The sequence below is a fragment of the Gobio gobio genome (genome assembly GCF_949357685.1).
Source record: "Gobio gobio genome assembly, chromosome: 3".
Classification (NCBI taxonomy): Eukaryota; Metazoa; Chordata; class Actinopteri; order Cypriniformes; family Gobionidae; genus Gobio; species Gobio gobio.
This window is the reverse complement of record NC_137099.1, coordinates 62,681,310-62,701,240: the sequence shown is the minus strand read 5'-3', so window position 1 is coordinate 62,701,240 and position 19,931 is coordinate 62,681,310. Positions and strand designations below refer to the sequence as shown.

The 19,931-nt window shown below is 41.2% G+C and overlaps 1 protein-coding gene across 1 annotated transcript; it reads left to right on the top strand.

Annotated features, from left to right (window-relative positions):
* Positions 1-655: 655 nt before the first annotated feature.
* LOC307123090 (uncharacterized protein) lies at positions 656-19,643 on the top strand. The gene is made up of 9 exons (XM_079811480.1): positions 656-688; positions 850-919; positions 12,896-13,240; positions 13,339-13,587; positions 15,844-15,946; positions 16,115-16,160; positions 16,804-16,881; positions 18,886-18,938; positions 19,086-19,643. The coding sequence occupies exons 1-8, from the start codon at positions 674-676 to the stop codon at positions 18,892-18,894; spliced, it is 915 nt and encodes a 304-aa protein (XP_079667606.1). The 5' UTR covers positions 656-673; the 3' UTR covers positions 18,895-18,938; positions 19,086-19,643.
* The last annotated feature ends 288 nt before the right edge of the window (positions 19,644-19,931 follow it).

The following is a 19,931-nucleotide window of genomic DNA, read 5'->3' as shown; positions in this document are numbered from 1 at the left end:
TTTAGTTATAACCAAAAATAGCCATTTTTTGTACCTCCGGACCAGTAGATGGTGCTGCGCCGAAATGCTGCATGTTGCCTCAGGTCATGCTTGTGATGACATGTACCAAGTTTGGTTTGAATATGATAAAGCGTTGCGGAGATATAGCCTTAAGTGTATTTTGGCAACCCCTACTTACAATTTGTTTGCGCGTTTATCGAAAACAATTAAACGAATCATCTTGAATTCCATAACTTTTTGTCAGCATGGTCTGAAGATGATCTGGTCAAATTTTCATGCAAACCCTTAAGGTTCAAAAGTTATTAACATAAACATGAGTGAAATTTTGGACAGGTGGTGGCGATAGAGGGATTGGTTTAGAGACTCCAAAATTGGTGTGGTAAATGTTGGGCCAGTCCTCTATCTGTGTGCCAAATTTCTAGCTTTCCTGCAAACGGTTCTATGGGCTGCCATAGACTCCCATGGCGGAATAATAATAAGAAGAAATCTAACGGTTTCAATAGGAGCCTTCGCATCTTCGGTTTAGTTCAGTGATGTTGTTCTCTTGTTGAGGGAGGGACAGTGATATTTCCGCCACTGGCTTTAATAAACAGTGTTAACCACACACAGTCCTTCACTGTGAAGCTAAAAGTGCGTGTGTTACTCAGTCAGTCGTTCAGTTGCTGTTGATCTGATGAGCTACAACACGGTAAGACAAACACACTCTTACTTAAATGAACACTGATGATTATTGCTCATATAACACACGTGTCTTAACATGAGAAATGTAACGAATAGGGTGATATACAGAACATATACTTGTTGGAGCACAAGTGATGATTATGAGTGATGTTTAATGCTGTATTATAGATGTATTTTATGCTGATGTGGGTCAGAACGGCTCCTGCTCTTCCTCTGGTCTTTCTGCTCATGATTCACGGTGAGTCTCTGGCACATTTCATCTTCTGTGTAATTTAGTTATAAAGAGTCTGTCCTTTTCTTCTGAAGTTTGTAGCCTGTTTGGATCATATAATGATGATTATTGAGCAGTTTTCTGTGCTATATTGATGCGTTTCCTTTTGAAGCAGGAAGTTTGAGTGAGAGATGTCAATGGGCTTTCTAATTTTTTTTTATAAATATCCAATAGTTTTTGGTGACGTCACAGTTTTCAACATGAATTCTGGTGGTTTAGGGGAGGGACTTTCTCACTCATCAGAGCATTTGATTGGACAAACATCAGTGTATCGCAGATCATGGATATTTTTGGCTAATTTTCTCAGAAGACGATGTGAGAGCTGAGTCTTTAAATCATCATTGATTATTTTATTAATCTTAATACTCGTGTGTTTGATTATTTGATAGAGCTGTTGTTCGTGACTTGTGTTTCTGTGTTTATTTCTGCAACATCCTTCCATCAAAGTGTAGCAGGGTGAGCAAGTTTCCTCCCCTGTATTTAGTGTGACAGCTTATCAGCATTCAAGGCCTGTCTATTTAAGACTGTGCATCCGCTACCTGAGGGTGCGTCATTGTAAGCTCCGCCCCATGGCGAGGGCGCGCCACCATTCAGTGTGGAATTGTTTGGTCTGCACTGCAGCTCTGCGGTGATGTGCAGGCTGTTGTTATTTGCAGGTAAGATAAATCCGATTGTTTATCAGTGTTAAAGCAGCACTAGGTAGGTTTTGCTCTCGGGGTCCCCCTACAGTTGGGAAACAGTATTGTCCTCTACTACTGTCGTAAACTCTGTCATTCTACATCAGTGGATGCATCGCACATGCATTTGTTGACATGACAACCATGATAGCCCTGAACACTGCAGGAGTTCACATGCAGGTGTTCTGCTTGTGTCGCGTGTGAAATGTCTTCATCCCAGGTACAGTGGCATGAACCGATGTTTCAGCATGTCATATGAATATAATTTCATGGGTTTTATTTTTTTTAAAACGCCAAATTATCGCGATGCTCACGTTTACAAGCCAGTCACATTATAGTAGCCTAGTCTATTGGTTACCGTTTTACAGAATCTATATGATACTTCAATTCAATGTTTGAGTGGTAGGTAATAACCATATATCGTCAATATTATAATATCAAGCTACCAGAGATGAATCTGCAAATTTGAAAAATCGATTTGCATTATAGCTTGAGGCAAGACAAATAAACAAATATCACGGACATGTTAGGTATCCTAAAATATGATTGTAGTTTAACGTTCGTTGTTACAAGGAGGAAGAAGGCAGGGTCAGCGTGACTGGTACTCGTGGTTTTTATTCAAATTCTCTTTATACAACATAAACGTGCGCACACCGCGCTTCCAATAACTCAGGCTCAAATAACTTGTACACCGCAATCTTTTCTCTCTGTCCAGTCCGTCTCACGGCCACGAGTTTCCAGCCAGTGTCTCTCTCCCAGTGGCCTATTCCCATCTGACTTATATACCGTCTCTCCGCGCCAATCACTGCAAATAGACACAGGTGTTTCTCATTATGCACTTGACCTACTTACTCACCGTCACTCTCCTGACTCTCTCTCTCCGTGCAGACTTTGCTAAACGCCCACGCCCCCTCTGCCACATACCCCCACCGTTCGACTCAGGCCGAGGACCTATCCGGCCTTCCACCCCCCCCCCCCCCCCTCATTTCTGGAGAGGAAGTCAGCTACAACCATCTGGGCCCCCGGCCTGTGGACCACCTTGAACTTAAAAGGCTGTAAAGATAGATACCGACGGGCGTTAGTATCCTTCATACGGTGGAGCCACTGCAGGGGCGCGTGGTCCGAACAGAGGGTGAACTCCCTTCCCAGGAGGTAATATCTGAGGGTGAGGACGGCCCACCTAATGGCCAAACACTCCTTTTCTATGGTGCTGTACTTAGTCTCTCTCTTAGAGAGCTTACGACTAACGTACCGTACACTAACGTAACACTGGCACGGCTCCGTCCACTGGACGGTATCTGGTGCTTCTTTTTTAGTGAGGTCAGTCAGCGGGCTAGTAAGGTCTGAATAATTAGGTACAAACCTTCTAGAATATCCTGCTAGCCCCAGGAACTGCCTCACCTCCTTTTTGGTCTTGGGTCTCGGACAGGTTGCAACTGCTGCCGTCTTATCAATTTGGGGACGCACCTGTCCATGGCCCAAGTGGAAGCCCAGATACCTGACTTCCACTCGCCCAACTGCACACTTTTTCGGGTTGGCCGTCAGCCCCGCCCCTCTCAGCGATTCCAGCACCGCTCGCAAGTGCTGCATATGCCGCTGCCAGTCATTACTATAATACGCCGCGGCATATGCAGCATGCAGTCTCAGAATTCGGTCCATGAGACGCTGAAAGGTGGCAGGTGCCCCGAACAACCCGAAAGGAAGCGTAACAAATTGGTGTAATCCAAACGGCGTTGTGAAAGCGGTCTTTTCCTTGGATAATGGTGTCAGAGGGATCTGCCAATACCCTTTTGTTAAATCCAATGTCGAATAAAAGCGAGCCGTACCTAGTCGATCAAGCAGCTCGTCAACCCGAGGCATTGGATATGCGTCAAATTTTGACACAGCATTCACCTTGCGGTAGTCCACACAGAAACGGATCGAGCCGTCCGTTTTAGGAACTAAAACTTTCGGGCTCGCCCAATCACTGTGGGACTCTTCTATTACACCCATGTCTAACATTGCCTCTAATTCCCCCTGAACTATTTTCTTTTTATGCTCAGGCAAGCGATACGGCCGGCTGCGCACCACAACACCCGGCTCTGTCTCAATATGGTGATGAATGACGTTTGTTCGACTGGGCAGGGGCGAGAACACGTCTGCAAATTCTGCTTGCAACTGGGCTACGTCAGTGAGCTGCGAGGGTGAGAGGTGATCTCCCCCTGGGGCCAGAGCAAGGGATTGCACTTTGGTACTCACTTCTGGCCCGAGATCCTCCTCTCCACTCACCACCGTCGCTAGCATCACTGACTCCGCCTCCCTCCACTTTTCCAGGAGATTAAGGTGGTAAATTTGACGTGCCCCGTTCCTGTCCGTTCTAACCACCTCATAATCGAGATCCCCAACTCGTCGTGTGACCTCAAATGGTCCTTGCCACTTGGCGAGTAATTTAGAGCTAGACGTGGGCAATAATAAAAGTACCTTCTCTCCCGGTGTAAATTCTTGTATCCTAGTTCCCCTGTCATATAAGCGGCACTGTCTGTCTTGGGCCTGTAGCTAATTCTCCCTCGAGAGCCGCCCCAAAGTGTGGAGTTTTGCTCTCAGGTCCAACACATACTGAATTTCGTTTTTACTCTCGGAGGGTCCCTCCTCCCAAGCCTCTCGCATGACGTCAAGCACCCCCGTGGTTGACGCCCATACAGAAGCTCGAAGGGGGAAAACCCTGTGGAGGCTTGTGGGACCTCACGTACCGCGAAAAGCAGGGGTTCTAGCCATTTGTCCCAATTTTTGCCGTCATCCTGGACGAACTTACGAATCATTGTTTTTAACGAGCGATTAAATCGTTCCACCAAGCCGTCTGTTTGTGGGTGATAGACACTGGTGCGAATCGATTTAATGCCCAATAATTCGTATAGCTCGCGTAACGTACGTGACATAATCGCCGTGCCTTGATCAGTGAGAATCTCTTTCGGGATTCCCACTCGGGAGATTAGGCTAAACAGTGCGTCCGCCACACTCTTCGCTGAAATGGTGCGGAGCGCTACTGCCTCAGGATATCGAGTTGCATAATCCACCAGGACTAATGCAAATCGATGTCCTCGTGCAGATCGTTCTAATGGCCCAATGAGGGCCATACCAATTCTCTCGAAGGGGACCTGCATGAGAGGAAGGGGGAGCAATGGCGCTGTTTGGGGCGGCCGGCGGATTTACCAGCTGACATTCCCGACATGCAGCACACCATCTGCGTACCAGTTGGATGGCCAAGTCCAGCGACTCCGGACGGTGGCACTGGACCCACTGCGCTGTCTTCGTGGGCAGTCAGGCTATAAACTGTTCCAGCACCACCAGATCGACGACTTTGTCCGTGTCGCTTCCCTCAGCCATCAGCCATTTGCGGCACGCGTCCCGGAGCTGCTGTGCGAGTACAAAGGGCCGCCCACTCTCCCCCAGGTCCAGCGATCGGAACCGCTGGCGATGTTGCTCAGGGGAGAGGCCGACCCGCTGGAGGATGGCCTTCTTTAAGTCTCGGTACACCAGGAGATTCGGGACCGGCAGTTTTTGGGCCGCTATTTGCGCCTTTCCCGTTAGGAGAGGGATTAGGCACAGCGGCCAATGATCCTTGTCCCACCCACTGGCCTCAGCCGTCCTCTCAAACAGGTCCAGGAACGCCATTTAGTTGAGAGGCAGCTGCGTGGGTGGGCCTGCTGATGGTTTTGGCTAGGCCCGAACCTCCCGGCCCATCCAGCTCCGGAACGCCTCGCGGTCCTCCTGCTGGGCGTGGACGAGGATCTGGAACCGCCGTTCCTGATCCTCTCTCATGTCCACGAGCGCCTGATGATGTTCCTGGTGGAGGCCCGGGAGTGATGCGATGATGTCCGCAAACGGCGATCCTGACGGGCTCTGCATCCTGGCGGCGGCACTCTTCTTCCTCCCAGGTTTCGGCACCACTGTAGTGAAACATTCGTTGTTACAAGGAGGAATAAGGCAGAGTCAGCGTGACTGGTACTCGTGGTTTTTATTCAAATTCTCTTTATACAACATAAACGTGCGCACACCGCGCTTTCAATAACTCAGGCTCAAATAACTTGTACACCGCAATCTTTTCTCTCTGTCCAGTCCATCTCACGGCCACGAGTTCCCAGCCAGTGTCTCTCTCCCAGTGGCCTATTCCCATCTGACTTATATACCGTCTCTCCGCGCCAATCCCTGCAAATAGACACAGGTGTTTCTCATTATGCACTTGACCTACTTACTCACCGTCAGTCTCCTGACTCTCTCTCTCCGTGCAGACTTTGCTAAACGCCCACGCCCCCTCTGCCACGATGATTTTGTACGTCTTATGTATTTACTTGCAAGAATGTAGCCCCTCCTCCTTCAGCTCACGCCAACGAGCAAACGCTGGCCCAATGTTGATACTCGTCCTGCCTTTAATCCAATCACTTTCTTGTTTCCTCTTTTTGCTTTCCTCCGACAAAACCTTTGCTTTCTTATTTTTCTGTGCTGCTTCGGCCATGACTATAACATTCAGCAAACAAATGATAGTTGGGCTCGCACGTCCGAATTTAAGGAAGTGAGGGTGGTGGTGGAAGTGACGTATATGCCGTAAAGCGGTCAAATTTTTTAGTTCTTTTTGTTCTCCGGTTACTACCCGAAACCCGAAGTTTAAAAGTACGATTAAAAACGATACAGACCCCGTCAGGCTATGGCAGACGTGTCATTCAACCTATTGTAAGTCGATGTATCATCAGAAGAGTCTTGAAAATATATTATAAAGGTTGAAAAGTTACCTAGTGCTGCTTTAATATGGGGGTTGTGGTAACTCTCTCGTTTAATCCATTCTAGTGTTTTTTTACTGTAAATGCGTGTGAGCTGCGGCGACTCGTGCTGTGAGTAATTGTACAGCTATGCGTTTCCGTAACGATCACTCGGTACGTATAAGTTATCCTTTTTAACTAATATTTTAATCAAGTGATCTAATCAACTGTTTTTTTAGCAGGAGAATCAGTTCCTTCACGGACGCTCAGCATAAATGAGGATGTTGGAGCGATTGTCTCCTGCATGAAATGCGTTTGGGACAGCGCTGCTGTTTTGTTGCTACTACAAGTTATGCTTTTACCACATCTTCATTGTCTACTGTGTAGCGTTTTAGGGTTACATATATTATTAAATTAAATTTAGCTCAATAGGGAATTATGAGTATTAATATTTAGGGATTTATGATTAATCATAACAGGTTATAATCGAATCATAAATCTCCAAAATCACCCAAAAAGGGGAATACCTAACATAGGTATTTATGCAATATATATATATATATATATATATGGGTAACAACAATTTATTGCAATTAACTATATATCTATATTAAATAATCACAGAATAACCTCTAAGGAGTGGATTATTAATTCCTCTGGTCCGTTCCGTTTAACGAACGAGCAGTACAATCCTTATCAACTCTCACAAGGTCTTCTACCCAATTTTTTTTTGGCCACAAAGGACAAACTTTCCGAAGTATGATATTAATTAAAGCATTCAATGATACTTATAGGAGCTCGTAGCTTAGATCTGACATTAAAGGGACTCGTGTTTTGTGATGCGTGCGTTGGCGTTTCTCAGAGTGTTCGTGCGCTGAAGCTCTCTCTCCGTTTGGTCCTTCCGGAGCTTAGTCGGTCCGCGGGAGATTTAAAGGTGTTTAGAAGCGAGTGTCTTGGAAGGGAAAGATCATTTCGTCGATCTTCAAAGGAAACAACTGGCTTGGCTGGGCCGCGCGGGCTCGGGGCCGAAGCCCACGAGCCGCGCTGATGTGATGGGAGGAAAAGAAAATTTGTCTCGTCGGAGTCCTTGCAAGTTGACTGAGCAAAGATGTGCTTGTGTTACTGTCCTTTAAAGTCCATTAACCTACGCCCATCCTCCCTGAGATGACCAATCGTTGGTGTGAATTTCAGGCGGGAGAGAATTTCTTTGTTCTGACTTTATTACTCGATGGAATGTTCTTGCGGGAGGCCAGAATTAGTAAAGTTTCACTCCAAAAGGACTAAACATACTAACGATACATCCAGTGCTTAATTTGTAAAGTGGGAGGTCCCAGAACGCAGAGGGGGTGTGGATCCGGCGACTCAAAATGCAGGTTGGAGGTAACGGAACAAAAAAAAATGTACACTGCCTATAGCAGTGCTTCTCAATCTTTTTTCAATAATGTACCCCCTATAATTTTTTTTTTCTCAGCCAAGTTATTAAAAATCTACGGAGCCCCTAAAAAAATATATACAGACTTTCGGGCTTTTCACGAGAAACTTATCTGCCTTATAATTTCCGGTTTGCGTACAATTTGACACAGGAGACCTACACCTGTGCAAGACAGAATGCACATTTCGATCGTCTCTGCCATGTGACAGTGATGTCCCTTGATCGTGTGGTTTTTTTTTTATCATTGCTTTATTAGCCTAATTGGGTGGGCAGAAAGCTATGCCATAATATATTTTTTTCAGCAAAGTAATACTACAACTAAGAAACAAATGTGTACAAAGTTGCACAAGTCAGGATTAGAGATGTGTGTTAAACTCACAGCACACGCAGTGATGAAGCGCAGCATTCAGAGACGCCATCATGAGCTGCTCGTTTTAACACTGCGCATTGCTTAACTAGTCTATTTCTTTTCTTAACTAGAAGTTAAAGAAAAGTAGACATTTCAAGCTTTCTATACACATATTTCTCATGTCTGTGAGGCAGTAGCTGCTGAGTTTCGTTTATTTATGAGACGCACTCCAGCTCATGTGCAATGCATGTGATCGCTCCTGCGCGACTTCATCTCACCCTTATAATCTGCTATTACTCTATTTGCTTGTTATTTATTAAATCTAAGCAATTTGCTGACGAAACCTTGATTGAAATTAAGATACAATTTAAACAAAACAAAATTAATTTTAAAGAAGGGCTCATACAAAACTAAATTTAATATTAAACAAAATATAAACTAAGAAATATTTGTTTCTTAGTTGTAGTATTACTTTGCTAAAAAAATATATTATTTCTGATTATGGCACAGCTTTCTGCCCACCCAATTAGGCTAATAAAGTAATGATTAAAAAAAACACAAACGATCAAGGGACATCACTGTCACATGGCAGAGACGATCGAAATGTGCATTCCGTCTTGCACAGGTGTAGTTCTCCTGTGTCAAATTTTATGCAAACAGGAAATTATAAGGTAGATAAGTTTCTCATGCGCACGCGTTAAGTTTCTCGTGCGCACGCGATAGTCTGTATATTTTTATTTTTTGCAAAGGTCCCTTTAGGGGCTCCGTAAAAATCATTTGAGATAGAAATAAAGTTATGACTATAGTGATGTGCCCAGTCAGAATTATTAGATTTATTAAACAAATGAAAAATATTTGCAATAATAAACAATATCACTACCGATAACGATCATCATATATGAAAAAAATATAGGCCTATATATTATTTATATATTATTTATATATAAATATGATGTGTTTATACAATTTTTGCTATAAAAACAATTATAATAAAAGATAGGATCATAAGATGCGCAAATTCGGGTGACATGATTTTTTTACCACTTTCATTAAGTTTTGCTTTGTAGAAAGCCTTTCTTTGAAACGAATTTCGTTTTGCATAAATTGTATATTAATTTTAGTAAATGTTGCATCAACTAATTGCTTGAATTTAATGAATAAAAAGCAAATATAACAGACAATATAATAACCGTGACATGGAGGCACCGGTGCGCCGCGTTCATTGCATTGCGCATGAACTGCAGCGCATCTAATCATAAATAAATTAAACTCAGCATAGGCCTATGCATACATTAGCCATTAAATATATTTGTTGCATTGGATGGATCAGTATTTCTACAACAGACCAGGGGTGCGTTTCCCGTACAACGATGCAACTCGCTGGTTTAACTACCATAGTATGATGCATCTTTAAAGAAATCAACTAGCTAGTCACTACTGTTTCCCGAAACCATGGTACCTGTGTCGCAAAACCATGGTTTGAACCACATTGGTTGGATCTGTCGTTATGACGTTCTTCTTCTTCTTCTTCGATCTAATGGCGGACTGCTGCTATGAGCACATATCGCCACCTGCTGTAAATTTGGTTCTTTTCTCTTTTCGACTGCGCTTTCTTAGTGACGATGTGGAGTAATTACGTTAACAACTCAACATTCATTCTTTGAACAATAAAATATAAACATATATAAACACAATGTTGTCTTCTCTGATCCCAAAAATCTATAACTATTAATTTCACAATTTCATATTTATTAATTTCTTATTGAATATTGATAGATCAGCACAATTAAAATGAAAATAAATGATGGGTTTTACTGTTGATCAATGATCACTGTGATTGTTATACTATTGTGTACACCTGTTGCATATTTTGCTTAAGATCGTTAATCTACCTATTTAAGACCCCTTGCCATACAGCTATGTTCATATGACCTATATGAAAATGACGCGAAAACCAAAATTTTCAAAAAATGAAGTTACAGTTCTTTTGGAGGAGGTGGAGAATAAAAAAAGCTATTTTCAAAGCTGAAAAATTGTGTAACAAATGCTGATTAAAAAAAAATCCTGGGCAGAAATCACCCAAAAAATAAATGCTTCTGCCTATTCCTTTTCAGACTTTATGTTGATTTATGTCATCATTTGTTAAATGTTTAAATGTCAGAATAAAATAAATCTGAATCTGCCTATGTTTCCTTAGCGCTAAGCACTGCATGTGTTGCATATGTGTAATGCTACAGTACAGATACAATTTAATATTTAAGGGTAAACCCCTTTTTGTAAAATATTGTTAAATGACAATTTGTCTTTGGGAATTTAACAAAGCTACTCACTTGCACACTCGTTTCTTCGCACAAACGAAACCAAGACTGCGTCCCAACCAGCATAAATAATTCTTTCGGAGGGCACTTCGAAGGGAGAATAATTGCGATCGTCACGCTATTATATCGTTTCAAATAATTTGTAATGAAGAAAGCAAATTGTGTAAAACCTAGGCACCTCGACTTTAAGTCATCCAAATTACTTAAAGTGGATGGTGAAACCTTCGAAAGAAATAGGCTATAGGGTCGATAGCTCTGAATAGAACACATCCCAGCTGCTGCGAAATCAATGACGTCGACACGACAAACTAACAAGGAACTATACTTCTAACCACAGGTCAAGAGCTGTCGTTCCAACCACACAAGTTTGCGATGCAATTTGCGAACGTTCGTTGGAACGATGGTTTCGGGAAACACCAAATCGTTGAACTATGCTGATAACGACGGAACTTGCGACCATACAGTAGTTGGCCAACGATGCTTTCGGGAAACGCACCCCAGGGCTTTCTCGTGGCGCATCAGCAGAGCATTGCATCGTCAATAGACTGCAAAACAAACAAGGCCGCGTGTAGCCTATTCAAGGCAATTTTTATTCTAATTTCAGAACATGCACTGCACGGGTGCGAAATGTAAAAAAATAAAATAAATACACTGCATCAATTGTTTTCACAAGCAGTTATTTTTTGGACTATTAAATTAACCAAGAAGAAAAAGAAGAAAAACACTCAATAGTGACATATGAGGTGACGGATTCAATTAAAAAGGTGCCGGATCCAACATCGGAGGTGCCGGAACATGTTCCGGCGTGTTCCGGCTCAAATTAAGCCCTGGGTACATCTCATAATCATATACTTTGCACCATTGACTAAGACAAAGAAAGAGTAACCTTTAGACATCAAACATGCCTTGGTTTAAACACATAAAAGCAGTGTATCTTCTTTACAGAGCCATTTTGAGCATTTAAGATGACTTTTACATCACATGAGCATATACAATATAGGGAGCATGCATATACTTAAGAAATCATCATATCTGTAATTTCTGGGATAGTTTAATTAAAGGCTAAATAAAGAGGAATGCTTGTGTATGTGTGTGTTAAGGTCATCTCCCGGCCATTCTCAACATAGGGGTGAGTTAGGGGTCCGGGCTGATTAGGATCTGATTGAAGCTCTCACAGGACCATCATCGTATCTTCTGGTCACACTCTAGCTGGTCATTAACCAGTCAGTGGTGCAATCTAACTTAGACTTGTTGGAGCCATTGGAGCAGGGATTTAATTTATATGCAGAGCTGTGGATGAGAAGAGCATCTCTGATGTTCCTCAAAACGACGCATCCCTTTGATCCTATGAGAGCGAGACTGCAGACGCTACAACTGTCAAGTTTCTATGTCCATTATTAGAGTCACTGTTGCTGTGATTATTGCCTCGCGCCTCTTTTGGAAGTTTGAGCGGCTTTGTTGGCCGATCCGGTTTCACCGACCGCCACCTGTTTGATTCTAGTGGCTATACATTAGCTGTGTGTATTCAAGTTGAGGTATGTTTTATTTATTGTGTTTTTTGTTTATCATTTACTCTGGCTTTGTAACTGGATTACCGGATGCATGAGTGAATGTTAGGTTTTTGTTAAGAGAGTTGAATTTGTCTTTAATTTAATTTGGGACATTTTGACTTTGTTTAATTTGGATCTTTGTTATATTTTTGGTTCCTGCTGATTGTTTTTTTTCTGTTGTTTTCTTTGAGTTTTGTTAGGGGTTTTGGGGTTCTGGAGAGAGGTCCAGCTGCCATAGTGTGGTGTTTACACCTAGTGCTGTGTGTTTTCTTGTATCCAATCTTCACGTGTGGCATGGGCGTGTGTATTGTATCACGGGGGACCATCTAATTGGACAGCTGGCCACCCTCCAGATACCTCCGCTGCTGGTCACTTTGTGTCATTTGTTTATTTTTGTGTGGTGTGCCGGATACAGATTGGTTCACGTTATGGTATAGCAAATTTTGCTGAAGTTTATTTATTCAACATTGATACAATACAGTTGTTATTCCTTTTTTTCTATATACGACCTACATCTCTTCACCCATTCTTTAAAAAAAAGATAACGAACCTGTGCGCCCATAGGGCGTGATTTCCCCGGTTCTCCGGGGTGGCGTAGTCGACCTGTGTAGGTGCCAATCATTAATATTAGATAACGAGTGACTGAGATTGGTCCTGTGTTCTGCTTCTCTTTTCTCCTCCCATATCATCTACAACTTCCCCCTCGGTCGCCACGAAAGCTCATGAAGTAATTCACAATGAGATCATTCATCACTCAATAGATTCTGAGAAGATGAGCTTATATTTCCTGTCATGAGTCGCTGTTTAGAAGTAAAAGTATGAAGTTTTCAATGGTCCAGAATAACTGATAAAACATGTTCATCAGGATGAATTCTGTGTTTCAGGGGTTTCTAGTGCTGGTTGGGGTGTGAGTTACAGTCCTTCACACATCTGTGCACTAAAGGACTCAACAGTGATAATGAACTGCTCTTATACATACCCTACTGGACATCAGATCATGAAAGTGTTCTGGACCAAAGAGTCTATAAAGGGTGTCGAGTTTCCAGATCTGTCTAAGGACCCTGAATACAGGCAGAGGCTTCAGTATCTGGGAGATCAACAGCAGAACTGCACCGTCAGACTGAGTCATGTGACACTGAAGGATTCACACGAGTACTATTTCAGATTCATCACTGATAAACCTGATAAGAAATGGCTTGGTGTTCCAGGAGTGACTCTTACTGTCACAGGTGAGTTTGGTGAGGTTTATCTCTTGTTCTGTGCATTATGTTGAATAATAATCAGTGTATGACAGCAGCACTAGATATAATGTGTGTGTTGTGTTCAGATCTTCAGGTGGAGTCTCCTGAGAGAGTGACAGAGGGAGATTCAGTCCGTCTGACATGTAAAAGCAGCTGCACTCTGACTGACAGAGCAACATTCATCTGGTCCAGAAACTCACAGCCATTAACTGAGAGAAGAGACAGAAACAATGAACTCCTGCTGCAGTCAGTCAGAAGAGAGGATGCAGGCAGATATAGCTGTGCTGTACACGGACACCATCACATCTCTCCTGATGTTCATCTCAATGTCATGTGTGAGTACAGATCGATCGTTTTTCTTCAAAGTTGTCTTTGAAAAGCTAGCAGAGTTTAAGACTACATAACTCTAATAAATGATCAGTCAGTTTTGTGGGAGCTCTTGTGTCATCACTAAAATCTGGAAGAACAAACTACAGATTTAGATCATGTGTCTCAAAAACACAACAGATTTCTAAAGCTGAGAAGGAAACAGGAAAGATCACTTTTACAAATGCAGAGCTTTGTCAATGAAAAGGCATATAAATGATGTATATAAATACTATATGCAAATAATACAAGATGGCCAATAGAGGCTCCCTAAACTACACGAAAACCTTACAGATAATAGTTTTTTTGTTTTTGCGGTTGCACTGTAGATTACAGCCACAAATATCATAACTATCTATAGGCCTACTGTAATTAAGACATATATTCAAGGCATGTATTAAAAACAGAAAGACGCTATAATTTCAGCCTTACTCAGAGGCCGCGGAAACAGGCCAGTTACGCACCTCAATCCATTCCCGACGATCTTGGTTGGAGACGGAAACAGGAAAGATCACTTTTACAAACAGCAAAAACTCAAGACCACACTCAAGAGTGTTAAAGTGTTAAAATAAGAGTGTTAAAGTAACACTGAAGCAGTGTTAAAGTTAATGAGATAATTAAGTAATTGAGTGTTGATTGGCCATTAGTGACGAACACCTGATGATAACAAGCAGAATCGCCAAAGGAGAACACCACAATTCTTAAGTCACCATTGTGGGGATAAGTGTTTGATTTAGTTTGGATCTTGACCCTTGACATTTACCACATTAGATTTTTTTTTTGGTTGCTTTAACAGCCAGACAAGCAAAGTTGATCAGGTGGTGGTTATGTTTTGACATAAACATCAATTGAGCTGAATCATTGATTATAGCCTTATATCCGAGTTACATTTACACCAGCCTTATGATTTGAAGGGATAAAATAAACTATTTTCAACTTATTCCAAAGGTTTTCTTAAAAGTTGTTCTGATCAAAAAACAACAACAACAAACAAAAAAAACATTTTCACAGACATCAAGAATCAGCCGAAGAATCTCAACAGTGGTGACCATCAGAATTGCAGTGCATTATGGGAGGCCTCAATTAAAATTCCTCCTTGGCTCCAATCATTATGAGCTTTACGAGCTCTTTGTCACCATTGTTGAGATTCCTACACTGATTCTTGATTTGCGTTTTTTTTTTTATTAGAACAACTTTTAAGAAATTATATTGAAAATGCTGGATCTTATGTTATAATCAACAAGATAAACCCAACTCTAGGCTAGGCTCTAAATGAGGTTAGTGATTCAGGTCAAGTAAAGACGATGTCAAAACATAACCAACACCAAGCAATCAGCTTTTATCATTGTTTGTCTGGCTGTTACAACTCAGTTACAGCACCCAACAAAATATAATATTAAAAAGTCAAAAGTAAAGCAAACAGCAAACACTTTTATTTTTCTCATTTGGCGATTCTGCTTGTAAACATCAGGTGTCTTCAATAATGGCCAATCATCACTCAATTAATCACTTAATTATCTCATTAACTTTAACACTGCTTCAGTGTTACTTTAACACTCTTATTTTAGCACTTTAACACTCTTGAGTGTGGTCTCACATATACTCCCAGGAGAGTTCATTTAAAGGAACTGTATGTAAAAAATGTATTTCAATTAATCATAAAATCGCCCTGATATGTCACTAGACACTAAGAAATCATGTTAATTTCAAATATTTATATCACTGACAACAGTTTAAAAGTGAAGTTGCAGCCCTCAACTGATGTTGATGTTGACATGTTGTGTTTTGGCCTGAAGCGCCACCCTCCACCTGTCTACCAGTCACGAAGTCAGTAGTGTTTCGGCATCCGGGTTGCCAGCTCTGCTCTAGTTACCACAGCTGCAGCTACAAACTTTTTGGATAAAAAATAAAACTTTACGAAACCTAAAAGACCTCGTTATGAATCAGAAAAACTTTGTGACAATGAAAAAACAAAGAACTTGCTGTGTAGGACTCGTCATTTGCCATTGGAAGCCCCTTGTATCAGCCTACGCTCCTGCTGGATCCTAGAGCCTATCTGGCAACCTCGAGTCAGGGGGAGGGGGAGAGGGGATACACCGCTCTACAGTCATTTGAAAATTATTGCAGTACCAGTTTTGGCCACAATCTTACATACATTTCCTTTAACTCTGGAGTTTTAGCTGTGTCCATTTGGAGAGTTAATCATGAGGATCTTCCTCTTTCAGCTCATCATGGTGCTGTTAGGAATGTGACTGTGATTGTGATCACAGTGGCATCTGGAGGATTATTCTTCATCATCATCTTCATCATCATCATCCTGTTTATAATGTGAGTGCAATAAAAAACTGCAGTGATTGTATAAGTTCACTTTTGGTCTGATGTAGAAGAACATGGCTCATTTGTGTTTGATTATTAGTAATCTTTAAAAACAGCATCATATTGTCTCTTGATTTAATACATTCGTCCATATGCTGTTAATGTCTGTCATTATAACAGGAGGAAACGAAGGAGTGTTAAAACTGAAGATCGCAGAATGAAAGAGGTAAATCATCTAAACATGACTTTACAGAAGCAGAGAATCAATCGATCAGCCGTTATCTGTGTTTCTGACTGTAACTGTACAGACTGACGGGATTCAAACCTTCTCAATCCAGCAGTTTGTCCTGTAATATAAAACATCAGGAAGCAAAACTACATAGACTGATTTCAGTGGGCAGTTGTGAATGGCCTTGTCAGGTTTTTAATGATAATTTACTGTCAAATCTATGATGACTCAAGCCATTAAGGGTTTTGTACAAGATTCATGGCCGCCACGTCATTGACCAATCAGAGATCACTTCATCATTTATCATTGATTTTAAAACATGATCTGAACTCTTGTGGCTTGAATTTGTTTCAGCTCAAATTAAGAGAAACTGCAGGAACTATAAAATCCACATCAAGACCAAACTTTGAAGAAATGCATGTTATTTTATATATAGCTTTTGCTTAAATGCGACATGGATAACATATATATTCCTGAATGGCCTCAGATGAAGATGTTTTCTCCATTGTTCGTTACCACAGCAAACGCCTGCGCTTCTGTGCACCTTATCGCTTCACTTGAATGGAAAAGCATCATTGATCATATTTTTAATACTATATTGTGATATTTTGTGATGTGTGTCCTTCTGTCTCTCCTGTAGATCTCTGACCCCACTGAAGACACATATACAGCTCTTGAGCTCAAGTCCACGACCTCTGACCTGTACGACACACTCACAGTAAGTGAGATGCCAGCGTCAGATCCTCCATCACAGACAGGGCCGGATTAACCGTTAGGGCAATTGGTCACTTGCCCAGGGGCACAGGACATCTAAGGGGCCCTTGGCGCCGTCAAATATTATGTTATATCACGTTATAAATGCAGTCCTCACTTTCCTAATTATATGCATATTTTTGCAACCCGTTTGATCAAAATATTATGTTAAATCACGTCAAAAACAGTGTCTGTAGCTTCCTGCGCTGCTGCTGCGAATCACGTGACTTGAAGCTCTGAAATCAGCGTTGCCAGATTGGGTGGTTTTGAATTTGATTGTGCGGTTAAACACGTTTTTGGGCGGGTGGACAAAAGTTGGGCTGGTTTGGGGTCAGTTTGGCGGTTTTCAACCATCTAAATTTTATAGTCTAATTGGTTAAAAACAAACTCAAGTGTGCATGTACTCCATAAAATCAGTCATCATGACACACACTGGCCCAGCGTAGAGTCAGCTGGCATTGGTGTTGACGTCACCGACGAGCACACACTTTCAGCCAATCAGCGATCAGCAGGGAGACGCGCTCATTCATGACAGGTTTTCAGCGCAAAATTGTAGCTGGATATCAAATGATTGCTATGCCAAAGTGGCATAAATATACAGAAAGTTATCTACAGTAATGAGTGGCAGAGTGAACCAACTCTCAAAACATGGATTACACCTGTGACTCAAAGACTCTTTATACATAGGCTATAACTAACTCTAAGTGCACAGTTGAATGACTTGAATTGAAATGGAATATATGACTCCTGACCATCAGGAGCACACTGGTCTGACCAGGACATCTGCACCTTTTAAACCGTCCAGACTGCGCTGTACTCGTTTGAATCAACGATTAATCCATTTTGACTGTGTTAAGTTCTGCATTATGTTCTACAAACATGTATTTCACGAAAGACATAACGTTACTGTAGTTCTGTCTGAAGTTTAAGCACGACAAAGGTAAACGCATTCTTGTTGTTAATTTTTTGTTGTAGGACTATCAGCAGTATCAGTGAATGACACATTTTGGCTGTGGTGTGTGTGTAATGTGTGTGTAATGCCTGATAATTACGTTGTTTATTCCGATCACTTAAGTTGTATTGGGCACTTTTTGCACTTAAATTAGTTTATTCTTACTGTTGACATTTGAAAATTATGCACGTGTTTTTCCATGGGTTAGTCATCGGTTAATTTCGTGATTTTTATAGTTTCCACTTGGATATTTTGGTCATGCTGCATGACTGTATTTTAATGTATTTGCCCTGTTTTGATCCGTTTTCCTGGGAATTAAAAAAAAAAAATTTTGACATCATTATTTTGTTTTAAGGAGTTAAAATGGTGCTAACCCAACCTTGATTGACATGGCAATAAAATTATATCACATTATTTTGGAAGTTCAAATTGTGGGTGTTTTTTTTTCTTGAATTGGGCGGGTTTTAGTGAGCGTTTGGGCTGGAAATCATCGACCCAATCTGGCAATACTGTCTGAAATTTAAGTGAGACCGCTAAGAAAAACTAAAAAGAGAAAAGGAATTTAAATTAGTCGCCATTTTGAAAAATAATTCAAAAATAGCCAGTAATTTCACATTGTAGCATTTTAGAAATAATCTCTGGTTTTAAGGTAAGGCTTCCCTAGCTGTCTGCTTTATTTCACTGTTGCAGTCAAAAGATAATTGATTGGCTATTTTGAAACATTTAATAATTACTCTGTAGCCAAGTGCTGTGAAAGATTCATTGTAAGAAGTTATGTTAAACATTTGTGCATCTGTTCTGTCTCTTGAATGCACTTGATGCTGAGGCTATTACACACATCTCCACTGAGCATTGCAGAAGCCTGATATGCTCTTAGTGATAGCGACTTTGCGATTGTTGCTTTGGGGCAATGGCAGGGGCGGCCCTTGAGTCTTGTTGCCCAGGGCAGAGGAAATTGTTAATCCGACCCTGATCACAGATGATCACATGACTGATCTCTCGCTCTCTTTCACACAGACGTCCTGAAGACTCTTGATCCTCAGAGCTTTTCTGAACATGAGAATCCATCAGTAAGTGTCAGAACCTGCAGCTCTTCTCAATATAATCAATAAAACTCTCTTCAGCACGAGTGTGAGTGCTTTATGATTCTGGAGAAAGGTTTTATAATGTTGTTGATGAACTTCAGTCAGTCTTTCTTCATCTTATTGTGTGTTCAGATCAACAGGAAGAGGCGGAGCTCAGAGGAACCAATCCTGAGCTCTGTGGGCGGAGCCACTGATGATTGACAGTTTGTTTTTGTTCTCAAAGTGCACTATATTATCAGCTTCAGTTATTCTGTCGTTTGTGTTGCTGTAACTTTCCCTTTAAATGTTCAGTTTTATTAGTGATGGTCTCATATGTTCTTGTTCAAACCTTATGGGCACATCGATACTGCAGTTTTGATACATCAACACTCACAAGATACTTATTGGGTATCGATTCCTTTAAAAATATCAATATTCAAATTATATTAATTACAAAACATGGGTTTCTGCATCACTTTAACATGTTTTCAGTACTTTTCCTAATATTTGCTCCAAAACACCCCTGATATATTCAGCTTTATGTCGCTGGTATTTTATTTTATTTTATTCATATTCATGTTATAGGAATATATTGTTATTTTCTAATATTTCTGATAATAAATATTTTTCACATAATTTTTTACATGATACAAATATTTGTATTTAAATGTGCTCATATTTGCTTTTGCAATAAATGTGTTATTAATGGCCAGTGTGTGGATTTTTTTTTCTAAAAGATTATTTTGAAAAACCACACACACATTTAAGAAATAACTGGTATTGACATTGGCATTGTTAAAAATGTACTTGTAAAGAGCACTTGTTTTCTAGCCTGGTCTTACCAGACACATTTCATTTGTAGAGTCTGGCCACTCTCCATTGACAGCCATCGCTTCACTTCAGCTCCGCCCACGTCCCGCCTGACATTAACTTTTTTGCTCAGCAGTCACTGTGGCTCGTGGTTTTCCAGAGTTTGCCACTCAGCATTTTCACTGGCCA

Coding starts and splice junctions, on each gene's coding strand:
- LOC307123090 (XM_079811480.1), top strand. Junction 13,588..15,843: donor TGTTCATCTCAATGTCATGT/GTGAGTACAGAT, acceptor TTCCTCTTTCAG/CTCATCATGGTGCTGTTAGG. Junction 16,161..16,803: donor AAGATCGCAGAATGAAAGAG/GTAAATCATCTA, acceptor TCTCTCCTGTAG/ATCTCTGACCCCACTGAAGA.